This window comes from Oryzias melastigma, linkage group LG13 (assembly GCF_002922805.2).
Source record: "Oryzias melastigma strain HK-1 linkage group LG13, ASM292280v2, whole genome shotgun sequence".
Lineage (NCBI taxonomy): Eukaryota > Metazoa > Chordata > Actinopteri > Beloniformes > Adrianichthyidae > Oryzias > Oryzias melastigma.
Genome location: NC_050524.1, coordinates 7,741,684 through 7,753,103, shown reverse-complemented (window position 1 = coordinate 7,753,103; position 11,420 = coordinate 7,741,684). Strand labels below are relative to the sequence as shown.

Below are 11,420 nucleotides of genomic sequence, written 5' to 3'. Positions count from 1 at the left end.
TGGCAACTTTTTTTCAGAATAAAACAGCCAATGATTACTTTACTATTACTGACAATATCTAGAATCTGGAAACTGTGGTTGTAACAGGTTTTTGTTTGATATTTACTGAAACAAGATCTGACCAGGAAGGAAAATGAGGAGGGAGAAGAAAAGAAGAGGAAAACTATATGTTATTAAGGGCTTTCATCTTGTTTTTCCCATGTTTACTCACCAGACATTGTCAAACATATTTAGAGACCTCACAGTTTTGAAGATTTTTTTCAATGCTAATATGCTATTTTTTTTGTTTGTTTGTTTGTTTGTTTTACAACACATTCTTTTCTACGACTGAATTGGCTATAGATCATTATCAATCAGTCTTCAAATTTAATTAATTTTTATTGCAAGACACTTTTTTTCCTACAGTTTGAACTTTAATCAAAAGAAAAAAGTTTGAAAATGTTCATGTCTGTCTGATAAAAGTGGTTAAAGTGAGTAGTGAGGTGTTTTACAGCCTTAGAAATATATAATTGCTATGATTGCCTAATTGTAAAAAATAAAATTGACATCTTCACATATTCCACCTATTGCTGGTTACTTTTAGAATGCAGAATGTGGATGGATGGATGGATGGATGGAACAAACTCTGGCGATAACCAGGGGACCACTGTATTTTCTGTTTTTCTTGACCTATACTCTAAATACATAAATCTTCTATTATTTACTTGTCTTAAATCATTTGCCTTTTATAGTCTGCTCGATAATTTGTCTACTTTTCCACTGTGGTGGACCCCACTGGTGTTCAGACTGAAGGGTTTGTTTGTTTTGTCCACAACAGAATTAAGTTGACGTTTCAATCCTACTTTAACCCAAAACTCGATAACTTTAGCTTTAGTGTTGACGATCTTTGAATAACCGCATGTCTTAAACTGTTTGAAACCAAGTTAATAGAATTCCAACAGATTCTGAAGTGAAGAAAATCAGCTTTGGACTTATGTTTGTAACACAATGTACAGTAGTAAAATGTTTACACAATTAACGTAAACCAACTTATTCTGGTGCTTCAGAATCTGTTGGAATTAAGTGAATAAATGATTCAAGAGTTGCATTAGTTCAAAGAGTGTATTGTCAGAGACAGCTTTGGTAGTAAAGGGTCAAAAGTATTTGTTGCAGAATAAGCATACTAATGTAAATACCGCTGCATGATACGTACACACCTGGGGATTTGATATGGTGTTCACACTGGACCAGTAGGGAGGGGCTTCTTTTTCTTTTCCTACTGCTTACTGACACATGTCCCCCACCTTAAAGAGATGGTGTGAAATCTCATAGCAGTGTTGGTATTGGGCACAAAATGTAAAACAGTTCCTTGCAATGGCGGGTATGGATTGCCATCATGTCCGTAAATTGGCCTTAGTCTATCCTTATTTTTATTTTAAATGCAGACTTTGTAAGACTTGTCACCATGGTTCACCAGATAAACAACTACGCTCTGAGTTTGGTATGCTTGGTCAAGTTAAGCTGGTAACACGCTTCCAATTGCCACGAGTTTTGTCCGAAGAACTTTTGTTGCTACACGTGAATGCGAGATTTTGATCACAACAGCCAGAAAAGCACGTTTACATAAACTTTTTACTAGAAGTGGCCGCTTGATCGCAGGTTGCCAAGGGTGTCGTGTTAAGTTTTACTAGAGTGTTCTTTTAAAACCGAAAACCAATTAGTCTGTTATCTATACAGCTGTCAGAACACATCAGTGGCCAATTTTGCTGTTATTTTGATTAGATATCTGATGTAGTTGTCATTATACTACACCTTATTATATTACAGATGGTACAAAGACAGTACAAAAGTCACATATCTCTAGCGTTATCAGTAGGAGCTGTAATCAAGTCTCTGCACCTCGACTATCACAAAGGGCCATCGTCATACTTTTCATCCAGCTGCTCTTTTCTGAGTGTTGAATGTCAGCAGCCTTTGTCATGCAAATGCCCTTTTGAAGGAAGCAGAAAAGAGATTCAGTTACATCATTTACATGCCGAAATAACCAGGTTATTTTAGCCGGGAAACCGAGCTTCCTTAATTCCCTTATCCTGGTTACAGAAATGAGGTGTCTGAGTTTCATGACATTGAAGAAATACTCTGACACCAGATTCTAATGTGGTGTCTCAAAAATTCATGCTGTCTCGAGGTCGTCTGATCTCAGTGTTTCGGCCATTACTTCCAAAAATATTGTTTTATGTTGGTCGCCAACCCTTCCTATTTGACTTGGAGGGTTATGGTTATGCCTTTTCCACGATAAGACCAATTCTCTTCTGGTTAAAGATTGACTTGTGAGTGTTAATCTTTGATCCTACTGTATATAGTGTAGTGTTGTATTTAAGCACACATCTCTCTTAACAGTACCTTCATTACAAACTAGACAATCATAGTCTGGAATTTCTAAATATATTGAGAGGCCATTTAAAAAAAACATTTTGCAGATTCATACTTAGTGAACTAATAATCTGACTCTAAACAGAGCATAGAACGATATAACTGACAGTCCCTAAAGGCTACAGTCAAAGCATGTCTGTAGAAACAAGGAGGGAGCACAACTAAAGAGGACAGGAACACCGTTTTTTGATAATCAGGTTGAGTTGTGTCCTGGAACAGAACAGAAAAGGTTAAACACTTGACAATATGAGTAAGGAGTTTGTTATTTTTGGTTAGTCCTTCACCTTTCAAGTTATTGGGCTTTGCAGTCTATTTTTATTGTATTATCCCTATTTTTGCAGAAGAACAGTTGCCCTGTTTGCAGATGACATTGTGATATGTAGTGAGAGCAGGGAGCAGATGATGACACATCAAGAGGTTCGCTCTGGAAAAGAGATGAATGAAGGTCAGCCGCAACAAGACAGATTATCTAGGAGTAAATGTGAAGGATTCAGGTGGAACAACTGGCTTCCAGAAAGCAGAAGTGAAGGGTCAACAGAGAGTATGGAAAACGTGAGCAAGCAGGTTGGAACGGGTGGAGGACGATTTCAAGGATGATGAATGACTAAAGAGAGTCGGCAAGAATGGAAGTAAAGATGTAGAAGACTGGTGAGAGCTTCCATGTTTAGAGACGGAAAGAGTCAGAAGAGAGAGTTGGAAATAAGATGAAGGTGTTGCTGTCTTTGAGGATTCATCAGAGGATGATGTTAAATATTTTCAAGATCAATGCAGGGAAGCAGATTGAGATGGTTTGGACACGTTGAGAAGAAGACCAGGAAGAAGACCAAAGAGGAGATTTATGGATGGACGTGAGGGCGGTTGGTGTGAGCGAAAAGGATGCAGAGGATAGAGTTAGATGGAGGCGGATAATCTGCTGTGGCAACCCATAAAAAGAGAGGGAAAGGAGAAGAATCAAATGGTATTTATGCCATTTTCCCAGCTTTGATTTCAAGTGTAGCAAATATTTAGTCTTGGATGGACTTTGGTCCAGATAATCCACTTGATAGCCAAGATTTGGGATAACTTTCAATAGTTTGCATCTAACTGGCTATTTCAGGTGATTGATATGGTGGAAAAACAAACTCCTCCCAGAATGCATTGTGTGCTTAACCAGTCAGAGGTAGTAGAGTTCAGATCGTGACTGAATGTGATGCACATCAGAGGGATTTTAAAGCTAGGATGCGCAATCCTGACTAGAATACATTAAGGTGTGCAACAGGGAATACTCCATGTTCCGTAATGACCAGCACTGCTTTTGTACACAAAAAAGAGTAATTTCCAAGAACACTAATCAACAGATTTAATGCGGTCACAGTTTTGCAAACTGTTGGGGATTATATTCACCAGCTCTTGTGGTTTGTTACTTGGAGGAGACGGACCAAAGGTTAACAAACACCAGCCTTATTAAAATCACCTACAGCAAGACAAACAAACGTCAATTATTTGAAGGACTATGAAAATTCAAGCAAAAATACGAACTTTTAATAAATAAAGACAATACTGAGCTCCTGTTTCTGCCTTGTGAATTCAGGTTCGGCATTGAAGCTGCCAAAATGTCCACGCTATAAATACAAACCACCTCCGTGTTACTCAAATGAATGCAATTCTGAAGGAATTAAGTTCCTAATTTTATAATCACAGAAATTTGAGAGCATGTCATCTGAAGTGATTATGCTGGAAATCCAGTTTACATTTTTAGCACTATTCTCCTTGAAAGAACTGGCTCTTCTTTGTGCATTTTTGTTAACAAATGTGTTCAATGAAACCAGCTAATTAAATCTTGGTGCTGAAGACCGGTTATTTCAGTGTCCCATCAGTCTTGTTAGCTCACTCTCAAGGAGGATTTCACTAAAATGATGACTGGACTTTGTCTTTTACAAGACAAGGAGACTGAACTTTGTTTTTGTGTCTGTTGAAAACCACTTCAAAGCAAATATGCTGCATTTGCGTCAATTTGAATTTCAAACACTGAATCTTGGTGGGTTTTTGCATCGAAATAACAGTTTAAGACGTTGAGATTTTTAGTTTTGACTGAAAAATAAGGTTTTGTCGGCAGAGAGCACTGCAACTCCTCCCCTCCCTTCTTCATCTACCTCCTAATTAGAAGTCCAACAACGCTCCACTCTGATAGTCTCCCATCTCATTAGAGCATTTCCCAAAAACTATAATCAGATATTTTTTGGCATACTTGCAATTACCACTAAGGATTGTAGAGTTTAGTTCTCATATTTTAACATATTTTATGGAACTTGGTGCTTTTAGAAGCCTTTCGTGGACTCCGACTCATTCACAAATGAGCTCAAACTATATTCTTTTTATTTGCTTTAACATTTTTCACGAGCGGAAGGGGAATGTAAGAGCGAGCTGTGCAAAAATGTTAATCAGCCGACCTCATTCTTGCTGCTTAACACCAGCGTGTTAATGTCAGAGCAACATCAAAGATGCAGCACCGTACTCTCCTGGCACACTTAGGCTGCTTTTCACCCCGACCTGATTGTATCATCAGATCGCTCGTTTCGTTGGGCAGAAGTGAAAGCTGTTTTGAACTCAAGTGCAGGGCAATGAGCAAAGCGAGAACTAAAGTCTCGGTTCACTTGCAAGTGAACCCTGGTGCACTTCAATATCATGTTGAAAGCACACTGACTATTTACGGTTTATCAATGAATTGAAAGCAACCCACGGGTTGTAAACGACTAAGATTAACACCCCACGGTACAAATCTGAAAAGCTATGAATCACATGAACGTTGGATAATGACTCATCAGTGAAGATGGTGTAGTGAGGATGGGAAACGGCTCGTCAGTATCCTTTTATCAACTTCCCAGTACTTAGTTTGGATAATTACTTGTGGGTGTTTGTAAAAGCAGTCAACATTTCCATGAAATTCCCTATGGGCAACCAAGAGTTGGAAGTCCACTCCCCTACAACTTGAAAGCTGGCTGCACAAAATCTATCAATCAAATGTTTCAGATGTTCGATGGCAAACCATCTACTTTTATAGAGGCATCTGATTGGTCAGTTTATAACTTGACTAACTAGTACTACAGAAAAAGTATAATGCAAAAAATATTAGGATTCGCAAGAACTTTTTAAAAACTTGGCGGTTCAAGAATGGTTATTCTGACAAACACGTTAGCTCTGTCCGAATTCCTTCACTACTCATTACATAGTGCACTATATAGTGTGTTTGCCATTTTGTAGCGCTGTCCAAATCTATAATTCCAAAATTGGGTGGCCTAGAAAGTCTAAACTAAAAACCAGTGCGCATTGATGCTCACTATATTTACAATATAGACCACAATGCATTGCGTTTGAACAATTTTTGCGAAAAAATTGTGTTTAAATGTAATTTTTAACTTACTATTGACATTTTCAGCAGCAGAACACAGTCAATTCATAAATATACGTCATTCGTATTGATTAGGTTTTCACTTCATGAAATCAGAGACGTCGTATTCGCCGTTTAGAAAAATTAAGAAAGTAGTGAGCATGGTGTCTGAAATGCTTTTAAAATCTAGGGTACTAGAAATATGCAGGACCTATATCGTTTTTTAGTAGTTAGGGTGGAAATTTGGACATAACCACTGACTGTGTAATATTTTTCTCTAAAGAAGTCTATGGGATTTTTGCTTTATTGAACCAGCTGGTACTTCCTGTTTGGACGTCAGGGGGGAGGAGTCACTCAGTTCAGTTCATATACAGTCAATGGTTATGTCTGTATTCCCCCCAAAACCCCTAACTACTAAAAAAACTATATAGTGCAGGACTATATAGTGCTCTGGGTTTTAAAGGTAATTTGGACAAGATTCTCACTGCTTTACTTTCGTTTTTCTAAACGCCGGATATGATTTAATCGTTTCACAAAGTGAAAATCAAATAAATACGAACATTTCACATGTATTTGTGACTCCACTTTGTTCTAATAATGAAAATGTGGATTGTTTATTCAAATATTACATTTAAACACGTTTATTTGTTCAAAATTGTTCAACCACAATGCATTGTGGTCTATATTCGCTAATCTAGTGAGCATCGATACACGCTAGTTTTTTGCAAAGACTTCTGGGAAACTTCGAGTGCACTCGATTTTGGAATTAGTAGATTCGAACAGGACTAGAAAATGGCAAACGCACTGTTTATAGTGCACTATATAGTGATTAGAGGGGAGGAATTCCGTCAGAACCAATGGGTTTACCCCGCCTTCACCCTTGACTCTGAAAGGGATTTGGCGGGTTCTGATGGAGGGTTTGTGAAAGTAAACTGATCAAACTAAACTTCTTTTTCAGCTGTGGAGTCCTTTTCTTTTGTTTTTACTCCTTTATTGGTGCTGAGTCCCTTCATAGAATTTTCCTTTATATTTTCAACATTTTCCTGCTAGGATACAGAAGTCTATCAAAAACAGCGTATACAAACAGAAACCAAATGAAGTTTTTCATTTTGCTAATTAGTTTGACAGTTACAGTTGGAAAGACGCGGTCCCTAATGTTTGCTCTACTCCGCAGGTACCTGTCAGATCGGCTGGGCGTACTACTGCACGGGGGCTGGCGCCGCCGCCGCCATGCTGATCTGCACCTGGCTGTCGTGTTTCGCTGGGAAGAAGCAGAAACATTACCCATACTGAGAAAGCAGCGGCGTCAGACGGATACCTCGGGCGGTACGACTAAAGGGAGAGGACTCAGGTTGTGAAGGACTCACACCGGCTCAGCACACCAGGCGCCAAAGACAACAATTGTTTTGGTGCGCTGCACATCATGGGACACTCCTCATCAGACAACTGCAGGGACTCTTTCATTAAGCAACACTCACAGACATATAAATATATATATATAAATCTCTATTAAATGTGTTCTTAAATGAAAGCTGAATGGACCAATTCTCTTTGTAAAATTGTTACATTACTTTTTTATTTAACAGAGAGTTCCCCTTTTTCCCGTGCTTCATCTTCGGCAGCCTTCGCTGTTACCGTGACTGTGTGCCCTGTAATGAACAGACAAGTAATATTCCTTTATTGTTACCCCAAGTGTTTCCATCCCCTCCTTGTGTCTCGTCTTTTGCCTTAAACATGACGTGAAATGCAATAATCCCGTTGAGCAGTGCACGCTGACCTGCGGCCCCTTTCCACTGAGACGTTTATCCCCCCAAAAGCAGAGTTTATTTAACATGAGGTATGCATTGTGTACGGTAATGTATTTTATCACGTTATCACATGTTTTTATATTCAGTTTGAATTTACTCTGTGTCATGCTTTTTGCTTTGTAAATAAATGTTTACTGAAATTTGTCTTTGATGTTTTTTTATTTCTTCTTTTTCGGTTTTGCTTCAGGGCAAAACCGACTCTCGCATTCCTAAAAGGATTTTCTCACCGCTTCTTCGTCTTTTGCTAAATAAGAGGCCTTTCCCACCGTCGCACAATCAATAAAGACTATAATGACCGTCAGCTCTGTGAGTTTGACTTTAGCCTGTTGCTGATGAGGTTAATCTAATGACCTGGAGCTGGAGTGTTTGCCATTTGGTTGGTTTGATAAAAAAAAAGTCTTAAGCCATGTACACATCATGCATGTATGGTGTGTTCAAGAAAACTCACTTTAAGCATACGGCGTTCACACCGGTCTGTCCAATACTAGTGCATGTACTTGGAGCAAAACGTAGAAGCGGTGCAAATCTTGTGAATCTTTCTCCAAGCTTCTACTTTTACAGTTCTATTGCGATATATATATATATATATAAAACTTGGGCTGAATCCGTATTGCTTCTCTACCTCTACGGCTTCTCTATACCGCTACATTCATCCCTCCAAGAGAAGATTTATATAAAAAACAGTGTCTTCAAATTCTAACTTTACTAACGCTCAATGAGGTTATGAATAGTCACCAGTCCACATATCTGCGTTTACTTCGGTTTTTCATTGGAATCTGTCACATTCATTTGAACATAGCTTCAGAGTTTGAAGCCTGAGATGTAATCACACCCTGGGAAACTGAGCACCTCTGCATCAGGTTATCAGCTGAACACAGAGGAGTATCTTAACCTGCTTTCAGAGTGTGAATCACAATAATGATAACCCCCCTCTGTGTGTCATTAGAGACGTGAGCTGCACCCAGGCTTTGCAGTTCCTATTTTTAGCTGCTCCTTTTCCCACTCTGATTAGCAAACATCATACCAAACGTGTACGAAGTCAGCTCATTTACAATGCAGCTGTTCGGATCTCATTAGCAGTCCTACAGTCTCACAATGCTCGGCATCCATCAGATAATGAAAACACTCCCTCCTGCTCCAGCCTCACTGGAGAAATATCTGCGTCTGAAGTGTTGCCGTGGATCCTCCGTTCTCTTCCTCCATCTGATCTGCGGCTCTGATTGATATCAGCCGCGAACGTTACAGAGTCAACCGGATGCCTCATCAGCCAAAGGTCTGACATATTGAGGTCAAGTTGGAGCCTCCCCTCCCTCGTCCCAGCACCTTCACTTCAGACTGACAGAATCCTGCATTTAGTCTGAGAACTTGGCGGATGAGCAATTTGTCGACATGCAAAATGCGTGGTACAGCTGCTCTCCTAAAGGGAGATCAGAACTGTTGGAGCTGATGTGAATTCAGACTGACAAGTGTGAATGTTCACTGAGCTCTGTGTAATCTGGTTATTCTGTGAGGACCACACGTTGACTTGGACTCTTTTGTGCATGATTGCAGGAAGAAATCTCAGACATTAAAAAAAAAAAACATTTTTATAGAAGTTTTAGAAAATTTCAACAACAGCGGCCGTTGTTTTCATCTGACGAGGTCAAGCAGCAAATAGAAGGAAGGAAATACAGTCTCATAAAGGGGTAGAAATATCAGTTAAAAAATCAAACTTCATAACCTCTTAGTTTCCCGAAAAGTAGCCAACAATCCATGTTTAAAAGCCGGAAACTATGTAATATGTCCTGCAGTTGCTACCTGCCCTTATAACCCCCCCTATGACCCACCTTCACTGGCTGAGTGGTTGCTAACCTCACCTCACTCCCCCCTCTGCCCCTAGCCACTCATAGATAGAACTCCACATCACAAGATCATAAAGAAAGTTTCTTTCAAAAATTGTGTTTTTTTGTTGATTTTATCTCCATAGCAACCATTTTAGTTTTTGCTCACCTGGGAGTGACGGACACTTCTATGTAATTTTTAGAAGAATCGCCTAATGTACATTTTTGGATTTCCATGGCAACAGAAGTTTTTTTGTTAACCACACTCACACATCTAATATAGTCATATCGTATGTCATATCGTTCTGTTCAGCCTGAGCAAACGATTCATGTATTAAAATTTCATGATATTCCATTTAAAAATGAGCACGCAATGAAGAAATGCCACATTTGCAAGCTCGCCACGCAAACTCGAATCAAAATTTCCAAACTTCAAAACCAAAACTTTTTCCGCAAGTAGCTTCCCAGGGATGCTCCATGAGTTATGAGGCAATAGGCTGAAATCCCAATGAGGAGTTCAAATTTGTAGAAGACTTTAAAGGTGATATTTTTGGAAAATAAAAGATGGCGGCCTCTACCCAGAGTCAAAGGTCAACAAAACTGACTTAAGTTGGCAGCATGTGTGTGAAATTTTGTGAAGATTGCTCAAAAAAAAGTTTTTTGTTTTTCCCACACTGCGCAAAAATTTAAATATCACCAAATTTCACAGTTTGCCATAACATGGCTGCCAATTGTAGATTGCGTGGCCATCCCATAATAATTTTAAAACTTCCTTTAGATATCCTCGACATGTATTTTTGTTAGTTTTATTTGATTTTGACCCCATTTACTTTTTTAAAATATTTTCTCTGTGATATCATCATCATTCACTTTACCCAGAATTCATACAAGGTGCAGACAAATTTTGGCGAGTTTTTGGTTATGTGATGGGGTCAACATTTTTTTCTCAAAGGTGCAATAAAGAAAAAGAGTTGCAAGAACAGTATGAACCTTACAATCCAAGATTGCTGTAAGCCATAAATAGACAAACCTGTGATGCATCTTCTGGGGTTGAAATAAAAAATAGGTTTGAATGCCGCAAAAAGCCGAACACACAGCAACTCTTAGAAAAGCATCCATCTCTGCTGCAATGAAACTTGTTTGTTTGCTCGTCTGTGATTTCTTAGAGCAAACAGACAGTTGCAATTAGAGAGAAGCCAATAAATCAGCTTGGTGGAGTTTGTCTTTGGCAGCCAGATAAACCTTTCAACATCTATTAGCCTTTTTAAGTCAGTCCATCAGGTTTCTGCACTGAGACAAACACGCACTCTCCCTTTTATAGACATTTTACAATCCTTATCCCACTTCACATGCTGTCTTTTAAACTGCAGGAAGAAGCTAGAGAAGATTGGACTTAAACCAGAAACTTTCATTTTGCTGAAGTCAATAATCCGACCTACGACTGCACTGATGGCATCCAGACAGATTGGCAGTTCCCCTTCGTGCCCTCTATGATCAAGGAACATTTTGTTCATGCGAGTTTGCAATCAATGGGTGTCAGTCCAAAGATTCTCAAGAAAAGTCAACTAAAAAGTGAAAGATGCTCAAACAAAGACACTTTTTCCTTGAAAAAGCACTTCTGAGGCATTTCCCATCCATTTCAGTCAAAGCAGCAGTATCTCAGCGACTGGAATATGCCATACTAGTGTGTATAAATAGCTCTGCTCATATCTTGGCGCGACAACCTCTAGTTTGAAAGGGGTCACAATAAAAACCCACCCACATAAGCTCTTATTTCTTTCCCACCGTGAAGCCACACAAGTCCCTGCTCTGCTTCCAGGAGCTGCCAGTCAGCCGTGCTTGTTGCTTCAGAGATCTGACAAAATACCACGATAAAATGGACAGGAAGGTAAAGGGAATCTGTGATAACACACAGCGGACGAGCCGCCTCAACAGATGGGATCAGAGGCAGTTTCTGAAAGCTCGCAAAGACAGGCGTGGATGGATTACCGCTCAAGGTTGGCTGGTTCACCC

At 39.3% G+C, this 11,420-nt stretch overlaps 1 protein-coding gene across 1 annotated transcript in view; it reads left to right on the top strand.

The window, feature by feature from the left end:
• LOC112149916 (LHFPL tetraspan subfamily member 6 protein) overlaps positions 1-7,731 on the top strand; it is a 73,221-nt gene extending 65,490 nt beyond the window's left edge. Inside the window, exon 4 of the mRNA XM_024277911.2 lies at positions 6,954-7,731. Coding sequence (XP_024133679.1) covers positions 6,954-7,072 — 119 coding nt within the window. The 3' untranslated portion in view covers positions 7,073-7,731. The remainder of the gene's footprint in view (positions 1-6,953) is intronic.
• Positions 7,732-11,420: the final 3,689 nt, after the last annotated feature.